We start from the raw sequence: 24791 nt of genomic DNA on the forward strand, positions 1-24791 counted from the left end.
ATTGTGGATAAATATTTCAGTGAACATTCAATACTTATAAATTTTGTAGTACATACTTTCATCTGTGTCATCTGTTTCTGATATGTTCACCTCTGTAATTGCTTGAGACTGCATTTATATTAAATTTCTTGCAGATTCTAAGGATTTTAGTTTTCTTGCTTATCCCCAACACCTATGTGGGACATGAGAAACGTTCCCCATGATGTTTCCTTATGAATAATAAAGTAATCGCCCTTTTGCCACTAAAAGTCACTTATTTTTAATATAAAAAACACAAACTTTTTTTTTTTTTTACATATTATTAGTCTTAAATAGGACAAAAATTACTAACAACATTGGCTTTTATGCATTGCTAGTGTTTGTGCAGCATCAGATTTCTTTTTTTTCTCTTTCATTTACATTAACTGCCATTATAAGCACATTTTTTTCATTTGCATGGCCATGGCATGAAACATGCATTCTTGCTTCGTTCCCTCTGCTTGGAAGAGGTCAAATTTGTCATTTTTACTGTTGACCACGAGGTGGCGCCATTACCCTATTACACAGACCTGTGCAAAAAAAGGCTTATTTTCAGGCTTTTTACATTGAGTTTTATAAAGGATATCAGCATACTATCGTTTGCGTGTGTTTGCATGTGTATTTTTGTGTTTGGTGTGTGTTTGTGTGTGTGCGCATGTGTGTGGAGGGTGTGTGTGCGTGTGTGTGTATTCTGGCTTTCAAGGAGGATTGCTGGAAAGCCTCAACACACACGCTTGCAGACATACAGTGCAACCACACACAACCACCCACACATACACACAGACACATACACAGACAAACATCTCTGATTATTCCATAAAATTCCATGTAAAAAAAAAAGCTTGAAAATAAGCTTTATTTTGCTTAGGTGTGTGTAATGGGTCATTGGACCAATTTTTTACAGTTGACCAAAAGAATTGGGCCATTGACCCATAACACAGGTTAGTATTATTTCTCCCTCATTTACATACAGTATCAGCACTGTTTTTCCCCCAATGACTGACGTTTTTCCATTGCATGGGCATGACATGAAACACGGAAGTCATAGGGGGAAAACAGCCCTGATATGTAAATGAGGGAAAAATAATTAAAATTTAATTTAAGTGTCTGTAGTTGTTATTTTTCTTCGCTCTGTGAAGACACTCACGTTCTCTGACAGTTTTAAGACATTATACTTTGTAGAAAACATATGCATTTGTGTTGTCTGTATTATATATATTATATTATATTACATATAAAAAATGTTGGACTCAAGTCTTTTTTGTTTGTTTGTTTGTTTGTTTATCCTGCCTAATGCTTCAACCCGCACTCTGTCCTTTGTCTTGTTAACTGACTAAAACTGATTGTACATTAAACAAGTATTATACTGTATAGTATGTGTAGATATGTATGATAAAAACAATGATGAACAAAATGAAAACCAAAAATGATTCATTTATTATATAAGTTTATATATAAATCACAATTTATCATTAACATACTCCTATGTTCATACAGTATGTTCATACAATAATAATGCATTCAACTAAATTTCAGACAATAATTACTAACTATAACTGCAACATGTACAGTATAACAAAGTAAACATTTGAATCAGTCAAAGAAATAATCCAACCATCTAAATAAGCCAACCATCTAAATAATCCAACCATTTAAAACCATTAAAAAAATCATAAGGCATACAAATATAGTGTTTATTAGAAACCATTTAAATCCCCCAATATCATAATTCTAATAACATTGATTCAGGCATAACTATTGCTCCAGTTTCTGCTTCACCTGAGCAATAACATGAGTGATAGAACTGTGAGTGATGGAGTTTGTCTTCTTCACAAATTTCAATATGTTTGCAGTGAAATTTTGCCAGTTTACCATTATTTAATATTAAACATGAGCTTCAGACTATTAAAAGCCTGATCTTTAGTGATTTGATTCCACACATCTGGATAAACAGCTGGCAATGCTTTATAACTTTCAGCAAAATCCTTATTGAATGTCACCAGCACATATTTCCAGTAATCAGAGGCTTCTATTGACATGTCAGGTGCAATATGCCAGTCTGGGTAATATTTCTGGTAGTCTTTGTAGGGATGAGGTTGGAAATTTGTGTCCTGATTTAGAAATGTTCCATTGCCATGAACACTAGATGTACAGATCTCTTCACAAAGGATATGAGTCTTCATACATCTGTACCTTCCAATGCCTTGTGGTCTGTGCACAGCTGCATGGTGTAGCTGATGTTCCTTTCCTCCTGCCTCACATGGTGTTTTGCAAAATGGACACTGCACTCCACATCCAAACACCCTCTTGAAAAGCTCATCCTGGGGTTTTATTGACACCTTTTTCAGTGTCTCTTTGATATCAGTTGACTCTGAGATCTCCTTTGATATTTGCTGTTTCAGGTCATCGATACATTCACAAAGACTTTTGGTGAATGGATCGCAACAACTTGTGTTCTGAAACAGGACACTGTCCACTGTGCTCATGGGTATTGAAATAACATCCCTCATAGTTTTGCAAAGCTTTCGAATCAATTTTGTGGTACCTTCTGCATCATTAGGCAAAGGAGAGCCACTGGCTTCAAGCTTACAAGTTTCCACTGATTCAGTGATCTTTTTTATTATGATTTCCAGCTTCTTCATTTTTAATTTTTGCAGAGATAAGTCTTTGGAAAAGCATCTAACAATGTGATTGTATATCCAGTCTTTCACATAATTCTTATAATGTAAAATGTACTCTGTAAATTCACTGAAATTTGATTTTTCCAGCAGTTCCTTCTGAATGGTGTACTGAAATAGAGATCGTGTACTGTACGCAGTAGATTTATTCTCCAAAACTGCATCAACAATGTCAGGTCCGATGGACTGGTCGATGTACTCAGTCACTGCTGGTTTGAGACAGAGCTGAGTAAAGTTTTGTGCTTTCTTTTGGCACTGATCCCTCTCTCTGTACAAATCAATAAAATTAGAGAGATATTGATTCTTAAGTTTCTGTAAATGCTTGACAGGATCTTGCTCAGAAAGATACTTCCTGTGCATCTCAAGGAATGTCCGAGAGGCAATGCCACAAATGTGCAATTTAAGCTCAATTTCAAATGTAATATTGTATTTATTTCCTTTTTTGAGGTTTGCATCAATTTCATCAAGGACATCTTTTGTAAAGGTATCTTGGTAATCACTTTTTAAATGTGAACACTGTTCAATCATCCTCCTACAACTCTTAATGGCATCATCTGCAATAATCTGTAGAGCATGCTTTGTAGATTTTTTTGTAAATAAATCCTTTACAGCCTGCAAACCTTTTCCCGTATTTATATGTTTTGACCTGACTTTGAAATCGTCTTTCCCACATTGTGTCAAATTTGTAACATTCTGGAAATCCTCGTTGACTTGGCGATTTCCTAGGCTTGCTCGCAATTGCTTAAAAACATCAGCGGGAACATCCCGTTCTTTTAGGCCAGTGAAGTTTGCAATCTCTCTTCTCCACATTCTTTCAAAATCGGCTTTGAGATCCTCGTCAGACACTTCATCATTGCGAGCTTTGTACTTCTGAAGTAATTGCAGAACTTGGGATTCGACCATTGCAGCTTGCTTACTGTGTATCTCCTCTAATTTTGCAGTGTTTTTCTTCATCTCAATAGCCAGATCTAATCGTTTTTTCACTTCATTCTTCATTTCAGTCTCCAGAGATTTAATGCTTTTGATAAAATCAGTTTTGTATTTTTCCACCAAATGCACATTACGGTCTTTCCTTTTGTAGTATTCTTTCAATTTCTTTGTCATTTCTTCTGATTGAATCATGAGCTCTTTTTCGGTTTTTTTGTTAAGTGCATCAACAACCCCATGAATACTGCTTATTTCAGTGTTAGACAGTTGAACCTCTGCTTTAGAAATCAACAACAAAATATGTCTTCTGAAAGACCATTCCCAGTCTGAAAACTCTTGGCAAAGATTGTCATAGGCATGGGCCACAAGAGTGTTTCTGAAACTGAAGATGAAATTCTCAAACTTCACTGCCTTCCATAAGCTACTCATCCACTGCAGGAACTCTGGGATCTGAAAGAGTTGTTCACCTTTTCTTGCTTTAAGCATCTCCAAGAGTTTTTTCTTAAAATCAAGAACAGCAACACTGTAGCCTGTATTAACTGGTGCCATTGGTGGTGTGCCATGCCATAGGCCTGGTATATACCAGTTATTCTTTTCTACATCATAATCAATAACATTAGTGAAGTTCTTCACATGAGGCTTCTTTTCCATCTCAGCTGCAATCAGTGTCATCTCATTTAACTGGTCCAGAAGCTTTTGTCTGTCTGTCATGTTTTTCTCATGTGCTGATACACCAGCAACATTTTGATGAACAAAGTGGCAGACTGTTTTTTTACCAATTTCCTTCATCCGTAAAAAAGCATGAACTGCTATCTGTAAGACATCCTTCATCTCTGTGGAATTTTCCATTGCCACATTTATGATGGTTACGTCGCTAAGACCAATCACAAAGGTAGCTAATTCGTTGTCATGATCATAACTGTCTTCCAATTGTGCCAGTGCTGGTGATTTCAAACCCTCTGTATCAATCAGAAGGACAAAGTCACAAAGTAACTCTTCCTTCAAGTCTTCACCCACAGGTAGGAGAATCATGTATGCTCCACGTGTGCATCTTCCACTACCTACTGCAAACTGGACTCCAAACATGGTGTTGAGCAGTGTTGATTTACCAGAACTCTGAACCCCTAACACAGTTATAACCAGCAAACGGCTCCTTTCCTTAACCATCTTGTGAAGCTCCATGAGAACATCAATCACCCATTTCTCTGGGATATTTGATGCATCTCCATCAAGTATTTCAAGAGGAAATCCAGCCAGAAGCAGTTTGGCAGCCAGAGTAGGAAGATTGCTTATTTTATAAGTTATTTTGTGTGAAACAAATGAAGCAGCCTCATAGATTTGTCCCAGCTCTCTCAGGTAATGCTCGATGCCAAGTGAAGAGTCGATCAGCTCCTGGTCTAATTGGCCTACAGCATCTCTGTCTTTCTTTTGTTCACACTCTCTGTATTTGTGCCGAAGGTCTGTCATGTGTTTTCGTGATCGCATGTCCAGCTTTAGTCCCAGCCATCTGAGAAAAAATGCTCGCTCGATATCATCTGAGGTTGACAATGCCTTCATTAAGATGTCCATTGTTTTTGTAATCTTATGGTTGCTTTGTTTTTCTCTAATTTCTTCTTTTTCATTTTGAAGTTGGGCCTTATACACCTCCAAACTCAACACCCCTGAATGTTGTAATCGACATTGCTCTTTTTCTATCTGAGCCAGTCTTTTCCAGTTTTCACCTTGCAGTGGCAGCTGTGACTTTTTATATTCCACTATGGGACGAACTCCAATGCATTTCATGATTTCCTCTGCTGTTTTGTTTGCTGACACACAGGCTGTGCTATCATTTTCATCAATTCTAAGGCCTAAGTTCTGAGCAACTGTCTTCATAGCCTCGATTTCACATGCCCTGTGATGTTCACCCAGCACTTTTGTAATGGAAGAACTGATCATCTTTGAAAATGTAGCAAAATTTGTGGTTTTGCTTTTCTGAATGACGTGATCTCTTTCCAGTTGCAGAGTATCAACTGCTGCTTTAATTGATAACTTTATTTTCTCACTCATATTTCCTGGAGTGTTGACCACAAGAAAGCATTTGGACTTCATTTCTTGTAAAGAGGCAAACAACATTTGTTCATTTTCATCAACACTGTCTAGGAACACAAAGACAGCTGTTGACACCTGATAAAGGAAACTGAATTGGGTTTCGAATGTGCAAACATCTCCTCTTAAATTAGCAAAAACCACTGGCTCAGGAAAGACATCAATGGTTTTGTTTCCACATGGAAGACTCCAGCATATTTCAACCATGCCATTAGAGATGACTCTTGGAGCAGATCCTCCGATCATTTCTTGATAACAAAAAAAATCCTGGTGCTGCTGTGAATTTTTTAACACTTGGTTCAACACCTTTGATTTGGTCAAACTGCAGTTGCTTAGGCTTACAAATGATATCATAGGAATTTTTGCATGAACAACACTGTCTTCAACAAACCCTTTAGATTCTGTCATTGAGTGGGGACGCCATTCTTTCAGGATACCTCTAAGAGCCCATAACATCAGAGTGCATTGATTATGACCTCCTTGAGGTAACACAAACGGCACTGCAAACTGGCACATTGACATTTTTAGTGCCATTTCTTGCTGGAGGAAACTGTCAGCACAGGCAAAGAGTGCAGCGTGTACATCAAGGAGATTTGGGGTAGAATCACAGCTCTGCTCAGCAAACAAATCGTTTGTTTCCTTATTTTCATCAGGTGCACAAATTACAGTTCGAGAATCTGAATTAACCATTAGCAGCTTGCGAAGGAAAGCCTCCGGTATCTCGTGCAGTGACTGAACGTCTTTATCAGATAAACTGGCACTGTTGATCTCCAGCAAAGACTTCAGAGTCAGCTTATTTGGGAAGTATTTTTTAAGTCCCAGCGTTTTCAGAAATGCAAGAAAATCTGAAAATAAATATTAATTTATATATATATATATATATATATATATATATATATATATATATATATATATATATATATTTTTTTTTTTTTTTGTTAGAAATATTTCAATATTTTAATAGTCAGGTTTTGTATGTTATATTGCTTTTATGTTTTACTCCAGTAATATTCTAAGCATTTAAATGGTAGGAAAAATAACATGGATAACAATATTAATTAAATTAAAATTAAAAATGAATTTGAGTTACTCTTTTTCCCCTTATTCCACATTATTGTTGTCACCTCAGTTTTTACTCACCTTTTTGCTGCTTTGTCTCCATCTGTGCTGATCCCAAATCACAGATTTTACTAAAGGAAAAAGATTAATTAAGCAGTTGCCAACTATATGTTCTTCTGTCACAGTTTTTTAACCGGATTAGATGGTAAGTATATGTAATTAATCAAAAACAATTATGGATAAATATTACAACGAATAAAATTATTTTCAGTACTTAAAATGCTAATCTGTAGTACATACTTTTATCTGCATCATCTGTGTCAACAATAAGTTACAGTAGTTGTTTTCTATGAATTTTCAGAAGTACCTGGAGAAAAACAAAACATGATCAGTACAATTTTTAGAGCTGCATTTCAAACAAGAAGCACTTCTTTTATTTTGATTCTGCCTGGAGTTCTTCAAAAAGGCTGAGTCACTAATTAGTTCATTCATCTTTATTTATAAACATCCTGGATATCCTTATATCCTTATATATCCTGGAGTGAAGCAGGAATATACCTTGGATGAGACTTCAGTCCATGACAGGGCATGTGGGGAGACCAGAGCTGTGAGGTGGTAATGCTAAGCACTGTACTTTGCCGCCAATGCTGCTACTTTCATTACAAAATCTTCTTGTATTGAAAAAACAGAGCAAATAAGTCAAATTGATAACACTTTTTAAATGGATTGACAACTTTCTGCAAAGCAAATTATTTACTGACGGCCAAGGATACAGAATTTAAGGGCTGTCCAAATTCCTTAAGATAGGCAAGACTGGAAATAGTGTATTTGAGCATCTGTTTGGGCAATGGGCAGGTGTGCCCCCAAACTGCCAAGTTAACAGAAATTGCAGCTTACTAGAAACCAAAGACCAAATCGGAGGTGAGAGTATACTTATACTTATTTATAAAGTTTATATATATATATATATATATATATATATATATATATATATATATATATATTCTTTATGATTTCCAACATTGCTCGCACTTTGACTGACTTCAATAAAAATTAATTCCCAGAATCGGTCCAGTGGACAGTGGTGAATGGAAGATTTAGCTAATGGGTGAACGGAGAGGAACCAGACTTCCCATCAAAAGATAATCTGTATTGTAGCTTCCATCCATCGGTCAACCATAGATGACATTTCCTAAACACAACATTTACCCATTGCTTCTTGAATACTCTCTGACAAAATCTTTGTTCCACTGTTCCATAGACAATGCTCTGACAACTTGACAACTTGGCTCTGAACTCCATCATACATAATGTCCTATCACTTTAGTGAGCAATAGATTCTGGTGTAATTCACTAAACCATGAATAGACACAGTTTGTCCAATACTGACTGAAATGTGCACAATAAAGAACTCTGTTATGCCCTCACACTGCCCTGTTCGTACCCCTGCCCATATCCCATCAGCCCTGATCTCACATACTGATAGATTTTATCACTGATCTACAGGAATACCAAGGTTACACCACAGTTCTATCACTGATTGCTTCTCCAAGGCCATTCTACTAATATGCTGGGCAAAACTACTCCTTCCTTCAGCACTTGATACTGGAAACACCTTTAAAGTAGCATGCCACATATAAAGTTATATCAGAGGATACTGTATGTACCAGAAAGGTACAATTAATACCACACATCTTAAAGACTATCCATCGACAAATAAAAATTAATCTTATATTATTTATAATTTGTCATACACAATCTAATAGACAAATAGATTGCTAACTATGGAAATAGGAAGACATTATTATACTTCACTATCACTATAGCCATTATCTGCCATAGGAATAATATGAACACTCTATCTGTGGGTATCAACAACCCATACTTCGCAGAAACAGAGAACATTCTATGCTCCCCACAACTGATAAATGTATCAGAAGAAAATAGCGCATGTCCATTAACAAATAGTTAGAATAGAAGATAAAATATGAGTAAAGCAGTACCACAAATCACAAATAAACCTTTTTACTGCCTCACGTTTGCCCCAGACAAATGCTTTGGCTATCTAACTCAGTTATTTTCGTAGAAAGGAGAAGTTAATCATATACAACTTTGTCAGATATTAAGAAGAGGTTTGTAAATTAGTCATGTCCCAGTGTGAGGGTAGGATATTTCTACTATTTCCACAAGCATTAAACATAATGCAATTTAATTATCAGACAAGGTTGCTGAACAAATCAAGAAATATATCTTTTTAAAAATATGTAGGTAAATAACCTCCAACATCTCAAAATGAAAAAGTAAATGCAAAGTTTTGTAAAAAAAAAAATAAGCTGATAGTGTAGAAAATTATGAAATGTCATAATTGCTTACCAAAAGTTAGGACAAGTGTTCATGGTGATGTCTGTGGTATTTCTGTTGCTGCTAGTTGTGATCAGAATTTATACCCCAAAACTGAAAGCAGATTTGAACACCTTGCCCTGGGAGTGGCATGATTTTTCAGAAAATGCTCAGAACTTCCTGGAAATTAAGTTTCTTTTCTGTGTTAGAACATGATGAGCTGAGACAGCTTAAAACATGCAAAGCAAAATGTATATAAACATACAAATAGTGGTAATTAAATAATGAAAATAAAATAAAGACAAATATTTAGAAAAAGAATTCAGCAAGTACTGTGATTTTTAAAACTAACATTTCCTTTTTTCAAATATTATTGTTACTTTGTTTCATAATAAGGTGACTATTACTGACTAAAATACTGTCATATTTTGTCTACGTCTATGTTATATATATATATATATATAATTTTTTTTTTTTTTTTTAAATTTGTTCAATTAATATGTTCATATGTCTTTGTTTCCACAATTTGGAACGTATATACATATTTAAATAGAAGATTTTTCTTCATTACATTGTGCATATTTCTTAAATGCCAATGAGTCAAAGTTGTCTGTCTACATTCTTCATTTTAAGTTTCTGTTCTTTAATTTCCATGTGTAAAGGTCACCTTAAAGTACATTTTGTTACTGTAAGGTGTACAATAGACTGCTTCTGGATATTTTTTAGGAGTGAAATGCTAAAATGCTTGCCTGACAGGTTTGACAAATTTTTCACCATACCCATTATTTCAGCATAACATGCCAACATAAAACATTTATCATAAAAATCTTCAGATGCTGCAAATTGTTTACAGTTTATATGCTGAACAACAATAAAATGCTTGATCATCATCTTCTTTTTCTTCTTCTTCTTCTTCTTCTAAATTCACTTTTCAAAATTATAATTCTTGGATTTAAATGGATTTGCCTTGAAATTAAACACACAAAATTTGGAAATTTAATCACTTTGTAGATTTGTGAGTCTCACTTCAAATACAAATTGTTTTCAGTGTACAGGAGCATCTCGATAAATTAGAATGTCATGGAAAAGTTTATATATTCATTATTTAAATACAGTACACACAAACTGAAGTAGTTTAAGGCACTGCTTTTGGCAGTGTTGGCAGGTGCCAAATCCTGCTGGAAAATTAAATCAGCATCTTTAAAAAGCTGGTCAGCAGAAGGAAGCATGAAGTGCTCTAAAATTTCACAGTGGACCAACAAGAGCAGATGACATTGTACCCCAAATCATCACAGACTTTGCAAACTTAATACTTGACTTCAAACAACTTGGGCTATGTGCTAAATGCTCAGAACTTCCTGGAAATTAAGTTTCTTTTCTGTGTTAGAACATGATGAGCTGAGACAGCTTAAAACATGCAAAGCAAAATGTATATAAACATTTGCTTTTTTTTAAGATGTCCAAATAACAAATATAAAAAAAGTAAAAAGTGGTAATTAAATAATGAAAATGAAAATAAAGACAAATATTTAGAAAAAGAATTCAGCAAGTAGTGATTTTTAAAACTAACATTTCCTTTTTTCAAATATTATTGTTACTTTGTTTCATAATAAGGTGACTTACTGACTAAAATACTGTCATATTTTGTCTACGTCTATGTGGCAGTGGCAGTTTGGTGGACTCACACCTTCCGATTGGTAGCCCAACACTTTAACCACTAGGCTACCACATCCCATACATATATATATATATATATATATATATATATATAAATAAATAAAATTGGGTCAATTAATATGTTCATATGTCTTTGTTTCCACAATTTGGAACGTATATACATATTTAAATAGAAGATTTTTCTTCATTACATTGTGCGTATTTCTTAAATGTCAATGTGTCAGAGTAGTCTGTCTACATTCTTCATTTTAAGTTTCTTTTCTTTAATTTCCATGTGTAAAGGTCACCTTAGACTGCTTCTGGACATTTTTTAGGTGTGAAATGCTAAAATGCTTGCCTGACAGGTTTGACAAATATTTCACCATACCCATTATTTCAGCATAACATGCCAACGTAAAACATTTATCATAAAAATCTTCATTCATTCATTTTCTACCGCTTATCCGAACTACCTCGGGTCACGGGGAGCCTGTGCCTATCTCAGGCGTCATTGGGCATCAAGGCAGGATACACCCTGAACGGAGTGCCAACCTATCGCAGGGCACACACACACTCTCATTCACTCACGCAATCACACACTAGGGACAATTTTCCAGAGATGCCAATCAACCTACCATGCATGTCTTTGGACCGGGGGAGGAAACCGGAGTACCCGGAGGAAACCCCCGAGGCACGGGGAGAACATGCAAAACTCCACACACACAAGGTAGAGGCGAGAATCGAACCCCTACCCTGGAGGTGTGAGGCGAACGTGCTAACCACTAAGCCACCGTGCCCCCTAAAAATCTTCAGATGCTGCAAATTGTTTACAGTTTATATGCTGAACGACAATAAAATGCTTGATCATCTTCTTTTTCTTTTTCTTCTTCGTCTTCTTCTTTCTGCTCTTTCTTCTTCTCCTTCTAAATTCACAATTCACTTTTCAAAATTATAATTCTTGGATTTAAATGGATTTTGCTTGAAATTTAATACACAAAATTTGGAAATTTAAGTTTGTAGATTTGTTAGTCTCACTTCAAATACAAATTGTTTTCAGTATACAGGAGCATCTCAATGACTTAGAATGTAATGGAAAAGTTCATATATTCATTATTTAAATACAGAACACACAGACTGAAGTAGTTTAAGTATTTGGTTCTTTTAATTGTGATTTTGGCTCACATTTAACAAAAACCCCCCAATTCACTATCTCAAAAAAAGAATACTTCATCAGACCAGTAAAGAGTATGTGGAAAATACTCAATACTTGGCTCCTTTTGTACACGCTTTGTTTTTCAGCGTGGCATGGAGGTGATCAGTCTGTGGCACAGCTGAGGTGGTGTGGAAGCCCGGATTTCTTGGACAGTGGCTTTCAGCTCATCTGCATTTTTTGGTCTCTTGTTTCTCATTTTCCTCTTTACAATAGCCTATAGATTCTCTATGGGGTTCAGGTCTGGTGAGTTTGCTTGCCAGTCAAGCACACCAACACCATGGTTATTTAACACCCCTTTGGTGCTTTTGGCAGTGTTGGCAGGTGCTCAAATCCTGCTGGAAAATTAAATCAGCATCTTTAAAAAGCTGCTCAGCAGAAGGAAGCATGAAGTGCTCTAAAATTTCTTGGTAAACGGGTGCAGTGACTTTTACTTTTTGAAAAAAAACACAGTGGACCAACAAGAGCAGATGACATTGCACCCCAAATCATCACAGACTTTGGAAACTTAACACTGGACGTCTAAGACGTCTCTAAAGTTGTCTGTGGTCCAGGAGTAGCTTAACAAGAATATGACAACCGTAGCCAAATTCCTTGACACGTCTGTGTGTGGTGGCTCTTGATGCCTTGACCCCAGCCTCAGTCCATTCCTTGTGAATTTCACCCAAATGAATCAATTTTGCTTAACAAGCCTCTCAATGCTGCGGTTCTCTCAGTTGGTTGTGCATCTTTTTCTTGCACACTATTTCCTTCCACTCAACTTTCTGTTAACATGCTTGGAAACAGCACTCTTTGAACAGCCAGTTTCTTTGTCAATGAATGTTTGTGGCTTATCCTCTTTGTAAAGGGTCAAATCAAATCTATATTTCCATATAGGGTGTCAATGATTGTCTTCTGGACAGATCAGCAGTTCTTACTGTCAGATCAGCAGTTTCCCCCATGATTGTGGAGATTAGTGAACCAAATTGTGAGACCATTTGGGTGGCTCAGGGAAACCTTTGCAGGTGTTTTGAGTTGATGAGCTGATTGGCATGTCACCAAATTCAAATGTTTTGAGATTTTGAGAATTGGTGGGTTTTCGTTAAATTTGAAAATCGTCACAATTAAAAGTACCAAAGACTTAAACTACTTCAATCTGTGTGCAGTGAATTTATATAAGTCAAGTTTCACTATTTGAGTTGAATTACTGATATAAATTAACTTTTCCATGACATTCTAATTCACTGAGATGCATCTGTAGAACAGTGTTAGGCTAGGCCAACATATGTCAGTGGCTCGATCTCAGAAGCTGTTGGGTCTCATGGGTTCTCAATCAGGTCAATTTACATTTTCAGGGCATGCAAATTTGGGAGCAGACTTTTTATCAAGGCAGGGTCTGAGCACCAGGGAATGCCAGATCCACTCACATATGGTGGAATTCATATGGCAGAAGTACCACTGAGCAGATGTGGACTTGTTTGTCTCTGAGGAGTTGACCTAATATCTCATCTGATTTGCCCTCTCGCTTCATGCTGGCGTGTCTGAGTTTGGTTCTTGAATCTAAAGCCTCTCCTGGATAGCACTCCTGAAGTGAAGCAGTGCCGTTCGTCAACCCAGCAGTGGTGGGAAGCGGGCATGCTGTAGAAAACCATGGACTCACTCCATCGTATATGTGGGACACAGAGTGAAGGCAAAGAAACACCACCATTAGCCTCCCAATGTGAATTATGTCTTACATCTCTAGTGCCGAGCCAGCCTTGTCTAGCTCACCTTCTATCAGAGGGTGAAGAGTTAAAAGCCACTCCTAATTGACACCTCTGGATTTGGCACTCTTCACAAAGTGGAAATTTCTTAGTTTTTTTTTTCTTTTGTCTATGATCTGTTTTGGACTGGTTAACACCCAGGAATATTGTTGAGGATTGTGTTCGTTAAGACCATCTGTGTGTCAGCTTTTGTCCAATGTGGACCTCCCTGCCTTGTTTTCTCATGGTTGCTCCTCTGCTTCTGTCCTAAGCTGAGAACACTCCACTTCGGGTCCCACAGAAGACGCTGTTTGGCAGAGTGTACTACCCTTTTTTAACAGATCCTAATGGATGTGTGGCTCCGTTCTTGCTCCACTTTGGGGTTTCATGGAGGATTCCACTCGACAACAGTGAAAGTGACAATTAGACATGAGGAACAGGTGTGCAGAGGTGGGGAGGACGAGACAAGGACGGGGCAGACACGTGAACACAACATAAACAAAAGCACGTGGCCAAAGTCCGGGCTGGATCCTGACAGATTTAATTATCTGTTATTATTTGTTCCTTTAAATTAACCGATTAATCCTCGTCTTGTGTGATGTGTGCTCAGCCCTCACAGCCTGGCCGTGGAGAATACAGGCATAAGTGCAACCCCTACATGCATGGATCAGATGTTTAACACCTGTTAAAGCCTTCAGCAACATGCAGTGGCCCAAGACATTTAGCGTGTGTTTGGTTGTAAGATGAAGACTGAAGAAGAAGAAGAAGACATGTGCAAGTTGTTGCAGGCAGATCACCCGTAGTCTCATAATGCGATAATTGCCGTGTGCGCCAAAACAAACTGAAATTGCAGCGTACAAATTTCCAGGTCCAACCCCAAAAAACATGTAGTTGTAAGTGCCAAATTATGATTATTTGAACTTTATTAATGGTAATTTGGTAACTATGGGCACTTTGACCTTGTCTGAATGTTTTTCAAAGCAAGCAATCTGAAACGTTTGCACAGCATTAAAGATAAAAATGTAAGTTGTAAGCCAAGGTAGGATTTGGTGGCTTGGTGGGAGTGTGTATATACACAGCTGATCTAGTTTTATTATTTTTATTAACCATTTGTGTTTTATGGTACAGGCTGAATACAGCGTATGTTATTTTTAGCTTAGTATGCTACTGTAATGAAGCCAGTTGCAATAATCCTCAACATACACCAAGGGGTCCTACATGTAGGAAATATATTGAATTTTAAAATTATAGAATTATGCAGGTATAGTGTGTAAATCTGTCTTGGCACAGGACTAGAGTACATAAAAATCAACTGGTGATCAGCATGGAAAATGATGCCCACTGCTACAGCATCACTTCAGATGAAAAGGTCCTCTTTGCATCCATGAACACAGGGCACTCAGAGACAGAAGGATGTGTTACACTCTTTTCCAAAAGTCAAGAATTTGTCTCTTAAAGTAAACATTGTCTTTTTAGTTACTCCTAAACTTGAGACCCAATTACTTCTGAATTCATCAGTAAAATTCTGTAAAACTGATTGTTCAAGAAAGAACATATGACCAAGTAAACCTTCATATACTGAAGTGCAAACACAACCAAGTTCATACACAAACAATAACAAACACTGTCTGCACAAATAGGCAAGGAAAAAATAATATTTTGCAAACTAAGCATTTTAAGAGATGCGTGCATCCGTGCCCCCACTTTATCACAGGGGACGACACACACTCTCTTTGCATTGTTTGTTTGTTTGTTTGCATTTGTTTGTCCGGCCGGCTGCGTGCAATGTGAGGGATCCCTCTGCATACTCTCCCATCCGCCTGGCTGTATTTTTCAGCTTCGGCTGCGCCTCTTTGTTCGGGTCCCGCGTCCGCCGAGGCGGCGCGATGGCTTCGATCACGGGCTTCGCAGGTTGAGTTTGCAGATATGGAGCAAGAGACGGGTTTTTTCCTTTCTCTTTCCCTCTCCCCTAACTCTGTTCGCTCGATTTTGGTTTCGGGAGCTCGCGCTGCGATTTCTCCCAACCCGGAAGAAAGCATGCTGCTTCCGCTTCGGGCTCTGCGGAGCTCGATGTGGGTGGGGAAGGGCTTTCCCCCTCTGATCAGCCGGCTGCGTGCATTGTGAGAGATTCCCTCTGTGTACTCTCCGATCTCACCTGGCTGTATTTTCGCATGTTGAGTTAGCATAAATGGAGCAAGAGGCGGGTTTTTCCCTTTCTCTTTCCCTCTCCCCTAACTCCGTTCGTTTGGTTTCGGTTTCAGGAGCTCGCGCTGCGAATTCTCCCAACCTGGAAGTGAACATGCTGCTTTCCGCGTCGGGCTCTGAGGAGCACGATGTGGGCAGGGAGGGGCTTCCCCCCTCTGAATAGCCGACGCAATCAGCTGCGTTCGAGTAGCTCCTCGAGGCAGTGACACGCGCTGTGTCTAGGCTAAAATTAGATTGGCCTGAAGAGGAAGTAAGTGTCATCCGTTATAAGCTAGACGACCGCTTTCTGACTTCAGGCCGCAGGCCACTTTCACGTGGGCAGCTGCCGTTTTTTGCCAGACCTCCATGCCAAGGTGTCGAGGTATTGAAGAATTCCATTTTCAGCGCGTATTATTTCTCCTGCCATGTCTGACTATTCAGCCACTATAGGGCTTGAAAGCCATGGTATGTGGTGATGCCTGTGTTACGTCCCTAAGACTGTTTTGGGGGGATTGCTGGTGTTTTGTCTCTCTCTCTCTCTCGTTTCTCACTCTTAGACACTTCCGGGAGTACTGATCCTCTTTCGGCTTGACCTATCTGCTGGCAATGAACTTCAGCCGGCGGATATAAAAGCGCCAGGAAAAGAAGCGACGAGAGACTTCCGTTTTGCCTTGTGCTGTGGTTGCCAAGCTACTTAGGGTGTATGCTAATTCGACAAAGGGGAAACCCTTCCGCTATTCCTTTTTTTTTTTTGCTATTGTTGCACGCTATTCAGTATGTATAATAATTAATCACACTGTTACCTTAAAAACATTGGGGTCGCATTTCCTGTCTCTGTCTAAGGAGCTGTTGCTCCTTTTTGTTCATTTTTGTTATATCAGAGGAAGTGGGACAGGGAAGATGTCGTGCGACTTCCATAGCACCTCACGTAGGTAACTCGATGTTAAAGCCATAAAATGTTACTCCTTACCCTAGAAAATGCCCAAAAGGTCGTAACACCTGTGACTGAAGAGACGCTTACGGGCTATCTCTCACCTACATCGCCTGGGCCACTGACTTTGCGCTCCGTGCCACAAAGCAGACGGCCCGCTCCATAAGCCGTGCAATGGCTGCGCTGGTTGCCACGGAGTGGCACTTGTGGCTCAATTTAACTAATATTAAAGTTGAGGATATGTCCTCTCTCCTGGACACCCCGGTGTTACCTCAGGGCTTGTTCTGTGATGCAGTGATTACTGTCATCAACAGGCACCAGGGGGTAAATGCCAGTCGGCTGCATTCAGACTCCCCTACTGCCTGCCCTGCCGCCTCTGGGAGCAGTGGGGTCTGTGCCTGCTCCTCTTCCTTGCACGGATCTCCCTGGGTTGGCACCTGCCAGCTTCAGGGCACCCGGGAGGTCTGCATGAGGTTGACACCACTGTCAGACAGCCAGGCAGCATGCCAGGGGTGTCTCAGTGGTTCCTGGATACCGTAGAAAAAGGCTACAGGATCCAGTTCTTCTCCCGTCCTCAGCGCTTCCAGGGTGTGCTGCCCACCATTGTTGGCAGACACCAGGCAGTGTTCCTCCAAGAGGAACTTCTCTCATTCCTGAGGAAAGGGGCCATAGAGCATGTTCCCCTCCCAGGCCGGGACTCCAGCTTTACAGCCGATATTTCATTGTTCCCAAGAGGGACGGGGGGCTGCGTCCGATTTTGGACCTGTGGGCTCTGAACTGTACTCTGAAGACTTACAGGTTCAAGATGCTCATGCTCAAGGTTATCGTGTCCCAGATCAGGTTCAAAGACTGATTTGTGACGACCTTGAGGACGCTTATTTTCACATAGGCATTCTGCCGGAGTACAGGAAGTTCCTCAGGTTCACTTTTGGGGGCGAAGTGTACCTGTATGGTGTTCTTCCTTTTGGCCTAGCCCTTTCACCACGCACATTACAAAGTGCATAGACACTGCCCTAGCACCACTGTGTCTCCAGGGCATCCGTGTACTGAATTACCTGGACGACTGGCTCATTCTGGCCCAGTCCACGGCTATGGCGGCCAGTCATCGAGATGCTGTGCTTGCCCATATGAGGTCTCTAGGCTTCAGGTTGGACCCAGAAAAGTGGGGCTAGTTTGGGACCCCACCACGATGCGGGCACATCTGTCTTCCGCTCGGGTGGCTTCCATCTTGTCAGCGGTGAAAGCTATTCGGCTAGGCCGAGGCCTCTCTTTCGCCGAGGCACAGAGGGTGCTCGGCCTCATGTCGGCAGCAGCCAACGTTATCCCTTTTGTTCTGCTCCACATGAGGCCATTCCAGCTCTGGCTCAGGGGTGCGGGTTTTCATCCTCGCAGACATCCCCTCAGGGTTATAAGGGTTACGCGCTGTGGGCTTTGTACCCTTTTTATGTGGTAAGACCCCGGTTTCTGGCCTTGGGTCCCACTCTAGGGGCGTGTCGCCGTCGCAGGACTCTTTCGACGGACGCCTTGCTTTCAGGCTGGGGAGCGGCCTAGAATGGCCGTCCTGCCCAGGGTCTATGGGACCCTTATCTCTCGTGGCACATAAACTACCTGGAGATGAGGGCTGTGTTTCTAACACTTTCCTTCACACCTCAGGGGCTGCCATGTCTTAGTACGGACAGACAGCACTGCGGTGATTCCCCATATCAATCATCAGGGCGGTCATTTCAGGTTGGCACAGCAGATTCTTCTCTGGGCAGAGACCAGGTTCCTTTAGCTGAGGGCGATTTCCATCCCAGGGCATGTAAATAGGGAGGCAGACTTCCTGTCAAGGCAGGTGCTGAGGCCCGGGGAGTGACGTCTCCACCCCCACGTGGTGGAGCGGATTTGGTATGGACGTGGCTGAGGCTCCGTCTGTACGCCTTCCCCCGGTAGCTCTGCTCCCGCAAGTCCTAGAGTGCACCACGACCGGGTCAACCTTCTCCTAGCTGCCCCTCTTGGCCCTCTTGAGTTGATTCACGGTCCTAGCCTCCCTCCTTAACATTCCCGTCAGGGAGGATCTACTCTCTCGGGCTTAGGGGGCAATCCTATACCCCCGCCCCAAGAGATATATAAGAGACTGGCTATCGAAGAGCGCTCTCCGAGAGCGAAGCGTGCACATAGCCATGCGGCTACAATGCAAGCAATCGACTCCCTCGAGAGCCGATTGTGCATGCTCCACTTCCAAGCAAACACCACACCGATCATGCGAATCCTTCCTGGTAATGAAACGGGGACACGGATAAACACATTTACGGAATCTCTGTCTGCTAGCCATCACTCGATCAGAAAAACATAGTATCAGAAAAACACAGCGCTTACCTTTCGACGCAGCTCGAGTTCTGAAGGGGAACATGCATTCTTGCTTGTTAATGGTTCCCTCGGTTTGGAAGAGGTCAAATTTGTTATTTTTTACTGTTGACCAAGAGGTGGCGCCATTACCCTATTACACAGGCCTGTTAAAAAAAAAGGCTTATTTTCAGGCTTTTTACATCGCGTTTTATGAAGGATATCCGCATAGTGTTAATTTCGTCACCTATTTTTAATTTAGTCTTAGTCTTGTGCCAAATGTCCTTGTTAGTTTTAGTCATATTTAGTCATTCACATATCTTTTTTTGTTAGTCAAGTTTTAGTCGACTAAAAGTTTTTTAATTTTATTCTAGTTTTAGTCATAAAATTTGTCTCTTTTTTAAAATAACACATTATTACTGATATTATTACTGATAAACATTTCAGTAAAAAAAGTGTTTCACATATCTCAAACATTGGTTAAATGTCATAATTACCTGACAAAATACACTTGTTGAATGATATTTGTTGAATGCAAATGTTGAACATGTCTGGTTTTCAATTTCTTATTTAAGAGACACATTCACAAATGATTAACCTGTTCTGAAGAGTATTTTATTTTAACCAACACAATTCAAAAGCTGGGGCCCAACAGACTCCGACTGACAACTTAAGTTACAAAGGTTTTTAAAACTGTTTTGGTTGCCTTGTGTCTCATGTTTCTGTTCAAATCATAAATAAAATAAATATACTCAGAAAAACTGAAAAGAATAGGCCTACTTTACTGTGGGCCTAAAATACAACCTATTTACATTCCGCGAATCACAAAAGTATCAGTGACAAGTTGAGAACATTCGTTTAAACAGTGCATACACTCGAACTTGACTGCACATCACATTTTTTACTTTATTGATACTGCTTTTAATCGTAATGCAAAGACCGGTCATCGAGACATAAGATGTCATGTACAATAAAAGAGCCTGCACAGCGACAGGAAATATAATTTAACACAAAAAGCCTGCCTAGACGGTAGACTTGCACTCAGGATTTTTTATTTATTTATTTATTTTTTGAGTGGCGTGTGGACGAATTCTTTCTTGAGCAACAGCGCGACGCCGCAAACTCGTTCTGAATATTTTAAAGGTGTAACAGCTGATGAAAAAGCAGAGACAATTGTAGACGAAAATGAAGAGAGATTTTGTCTTAGTTTTTATTTTATAACATAACAAAACATTTTCGCCTCGTCTTTTTTCGTCAACAATAATGCATGTTAATTTAGTCTTAGTCAGCGTTTTTGGACAGTGGTGCAGTCTTGTCTTAGTCATGAAAAAAAAAGGTTGTTGATGAACATATTTTGTCTCGTCTCGTTTGACAAAATTAACACTATATCAGCATACTATCATTTTCGTGTGTTTGCATGTGTATTTTTGTGTTTGGTGTGTGTTTGTGTGTGTGCATGTGTGGAGGGTGTGTGTGCGTGTGTGTATTCTGGATTTCAAGGAGGATTGCTGGAAAGCCTTAACACACACGCTCACACACATACAACCACACACACATACACACACATACACACACAGACACATATACACAGACAAACACCTCTGATTATTCCATAGAATTCCATGTAAAAAAAAGCTTGAAAATAAGCTTTATTTTGCTTAGGTGAGTGTAATGGGTCCAATGACTGACCTTTTTCCATTGCATGGCCATGACATGAAAAAAACGGAAAAACAGCCCTGATATGTAAGTGAAGGAAAAATAACTAAAATGTAATTTAAGTGTTTGTAGTCTTCGCTCTGTGAAGACACTCACTTTCTCTGACAGTTTTAAGACATTAGACTTTGTAGAAAACATATGCATTTGTGTTGTGTGTATTATATATATATATATATATATATATATATATATATATATATATATATATATATATATATATATATATATGTGTGTGTGTGTGTATATACGTATATACACATATATATATATATATACGTAAATATATATATATTCAATTCAATTCAATTCAAGTTTATTTGTATAGCGCTTTTTACAATGGACATTGTCTCAAAGCAGCTTTACAGAACATAAACATAGAACAGAAGATAAGCATAAGGAGTAATATAGAGAATTAATATAATAAAAATTCAAAATATATATAGTTCACAGTGTGTGTGTACGTGTGTATGTATATGTGTTTATCCCCAATGAGCAAGTCTGAGGTGACTCAGGCAGCAGTGGCAAGGAAAAACTCCCTTAGATGGTAAAGGAAGAAACCTTGAGAGGAACCAGACTCAAAGGGGAGCCCATCCTCATATGGGTGACACTAGATGGTGTGATTCCAAATATACAATCAGACAAATGTTGTATTGGTGTAGGGATCACATGGAGTTCAGATCTCCTCTTAGTATCACAGAGTCCAACTGGAGCAGGTGGATCTGTAGATGTTTTCTTCAGGATTCTCACAGAGTCGCCCTCATCTAAGCGGAGATCCAAAAACTTCATTGCACGGAAGACGATTGGAGCTGGTACAATGTCTGGGTGTCTCGGCATGGGTTGAAAAAGAGAAGAGCAGTGCAAAGGGCTTAACATATCTGCTGTTCATAAAAATGTGCAGGTCTAGTGTAATAGTGCACAATATAATATAACGGGATGTGTTATGTGTACGCCTGACTAAAGAGATGGGTTTTTAATCTACATTTAAACTGGGAAAGTGTGTCTGAGCCCCGAACACTATCAGGAAGACTATTCCAGAGTTTGGGAGCTAAATAAGAAAACGCTCTACCGCCTTTAGTAGACTTAGATATTCTGGGAACTACCAGAAGTCCTGAGTTTTGTCATCTCAGAGAGCGTGAAGGATTGTAACGTGTTAGAAGACTAGTTAGGTACATGGGAGATAAACCATTAAGAGCCTTGTATGTAAGTAGCAGCAGTTTGTAATCAATTTTAAACTTAACTCATCCAGTCTTTATCTCTCTAAGGCACTGAGTTAATTTGGACAATTTAGCTATTTCATCTGGTTTTGATGAGATATATAACTGTGTGTCATCAGCATAGCAATGGAAACTAATCCCATGTCTTCTAATGATGCTCCCTAATGGAAGCATGTATATCGAGAAGAGCAGAGGTCCTAGAACTGGTCCTTGAGGGACCCCATAATTAACTGGTAGTAAACTGGAGGGTTCACCATCTAATTCTACAAAATGGTATCGGTCAGACAGGTAAGATCTAAACCAACTTAAAGCTTGTCCATGAATACCTGTGTAATTTTGTGATCTATAATGTTGTGATCTATAGTGTCGAATGCAGCACTAAGGTCAAGTAGGACTAATAGGGACATACAGTCTTGGTCCGAAGCTAAGAACAGGTCATTTGTGACTTTCACAAGTGCAGTTTCTGTGCTAAGGTGGGGCCTGAAACCTGACTGAAACTCTTCGAGGATATTGTTCTCCTGTAAGAAGGAGCTCATTTGAACAGACACAACCTTTTCAAGTATTTTAGACATAAATGGGAGTTGTGAAATAGGTCTGTAATTTGATAGTTCATTTGGATCTAAATTGGGTTTTTTGATGAGTGGCCTAATAACTGCAAACTTGAAAGACTTAGTGACGTAACCTAAAGATAGTGAGGAGTTAATAATATTAAGAAGAGGCTCACCAGCTTTATTTAACACTTCTTTCAGTAGTTTAGTTGGAATGGGGTCTAGTGAACAAGTTGTTGATTTAGCTGTGGTAATAAGCTTAACTAACTCTTCCTGTCCTGTACTTGTAAAGCAATGTAGTTTTGTGTCTAAAGCCTTAGGTGAGACTGGGTCACTAGAAGCTCTCATATGTTGATTGTCACCTATTTTACTCCTGATACTTTCGATTTTATCAGTGAAGAATCTCATAAAATCCTCACTACTGAACTGTGATGGAATGGTGTGTTCAGATTTCTGGTGTTTTGTTAATCTAGCCACTGCTAAATAAAAACCTGGGATTGTTCTGGTTATTTTCTATGAGTTTGCTCAGGTGCTGAGCCCTGGCAGCTTTTAGAGCCTGTCTATAGTTGGACATACTTTCCTTATACGCAATTCTAAAAACCTCTAATTTAGTTTTTCTCCACTTTCGCTCGAGGTCTCTCTCTTGAGGGTGTGAGTATGACTATTGTACCATGGTGCAAGAGTTTTATCTCTAACCTTCTGTAATCTGATTGGGGCAACAGTGTCTAATGTGCGAGTAAATGTAGCGCCTATGCTGTTAGTAATTTCATCTAGATCGTCTGTGTTTAAGGGTACAGTAAGAAGTCCAGACAGATCAGGCAGGTTATTTGTGAATCTGTCTTTAGTGGTCGAAATAATAGTTCTACCGAGTCGATAGCGTGGTGAGACACAGTTAGTCTGTTCTACAGGTAGTGTGTACATTATAAGGTAGTGGTCTGTGATGTCATCACTTTGAGGAATGATATCTATATCAGTGACATCTATTCTGTGTGATATTATTAAATCTAGTGTATGATTACGACGGTGAGTTGCTCTAGTGACGTTTTGTTTAAGCCCAAGTGAGTTTAGTAAGTCCATGAATGTGAGTCCTAATGCATCGTTTGTGTCGTCAACATGAATGTTAAAATCTCCTACAATTAATGCTTTATCAAAGCTGACCAATAGGTTTGACAGAAAATCTGTGAATTCTCTAAGAAAATCGGTGTAGGGCCCTGGTGGTCTATACATGTTCGCTAGCGCAAGAGACGTCTGGGATTTTTTCGTGTACATGTGCGATAGTGTAACATTAAGAACAAGCACTTCAAAAGAATTAAATCTTTACTGTGTTCTCTGTGTAACAGTAAGGTGATCACTTAAAATAGTGGCGACACCACCTCCACGACCAGTCTGACGAGGCTCATGCTTACAGGTATATCCTGATCGTGTAGACTCATTTAGAGCGATGTAATCATTTGGTTTAATCCAAGTTCCGGTAAGGCAGATTGCGGTAAGGCTATTTTCTGAGATTATTTCATTTACAATAAGTGCTTTTGGTGCAAGTGATCTAATGTTCAGAAGCCCAAACTTTAGGAACTGGTTTTGTTTGTTTCTTTGGCATTTTTCTGGTCTAATTACAGTAAGATTATTGAGAACGTCTCACATAATTACTTTTGAATCTCACTGCTCGGGGAACAGACACAGTCTCTACGGGGAGAGGTATGTGTGCATTTGTGTCAATGTGGTGAGGTGACGGAGGGCTGTTGAAATTTAAATTTGAATTTAAAGCGTAGCTTACCAGTCAGAAGGTGTGCAGTGCCCTGGAGATGTGGTCCGAGAGGATCTCGGGACTGCCTCGGGCTGGTGTCGTTCGAGGACTGCCTCGGGCTGGTGTCGTTCGAGCCGGCGTGAAGAACCACAGCTCCGGTATTTCTGCTCACGACCCTAGGTACCTGTGCAGCGACATAAAGAACCGGGCACCAGGTAAGCAGTGAGTGCGAGCCTTACCTTTAGCCACAGTAGCACGGACGTGGCGGACGATGGAGTCTCCGATGATCACAGTGTCGCGGGATACAGATATAGTGTATATTAGAAACCATTTAAATCCCCCAATATCATAATCCTAATAACATTGATTCGGGCATAAGTATTGCTCCAGTTTCTGCTTCACCTGCGCAATGACATAAGTGATAGAACTGTGAGT

General features: G+C 39.5%; 1 protein-coding gene across 4 annotated transcripts; it reads right to left on the reverse strand.

The window, feature by feature from the left end:
• Positions 1-1432: 1432 nt before the first annotated feature.
• Positions 1433-9248, reverse strand: LOC132852347 (up-regulator of cell proliferation-like). 4 transcript variants are annotated; one of them, XM_060879498.1, is made up of 5 exons: positions 9141-9248; positions 7326-7435; positions 7068-7134; positions 6849-6898; positions 1433-6553 (listed from the first exon to the last, which is right to left on the reverse strand). In XM_060879498.1, exons 4-5 carry the CDS (start codon positions 6868-6870, stop codon positions 1893-1895), a joined length of 4683 nt encoding a protein of 1560 aa, XP_060735481.1. In that variant the 5' UTR covers positions 6871-6898; positions 7068-7134; positions 7326-7435; positions 9141-9248; the 3' UTR covers positions 1433-1892. The 4 variants fall into 4 exon arrangements, with proteins under 4 accessions (XP_060735481.1, XP_060735483.1, XP_060735479.1 ...); XM_060879500.1 differs by having other exon boundaries at positions 7326-7438; positions 9141-9228; XM_060879496.1 differs by lacking the exon at positions 7326-7435 and having other exon boundaries at positions 9141-9189.
• Between the last annotated feature and the right edge of the window lie 15543 nt (positions 9249-24791).

This window comes from Tachysurus vachellii, chromosome 10 (genome assembly GCF_030014155.1).
Source record: "Tachysurus vachellii isolate PV-2020 chromosome 10, HZAU_Pvac_v1, whole genome shotgun sequence".
NCBI classification, from domain to species: domain Eukaryota; kingdom Metazoa; phylum Chordata; class Actinopteri; order Siluriformes; family Bagridae; genus Tachysurus; species Tachysurus vachellii.

What these genes read in the sequence shown, in the direction of transcription:
- LOC132852347 (XM_060879498.1), bottom strand. Translation starts at nt 6,870, where the DNA reads ATGGAGACAAAGCAGCAAAAAG. An exon ending in GGAGACAAAGCAGCAAAAAG is followed by an intron (nt 6,554 to 6,848) that starts GTGAGTAAAAAC and finishes ATTTATTTTCAG; the next exon opens with ATTTTCTTGCATTTCTGAAA.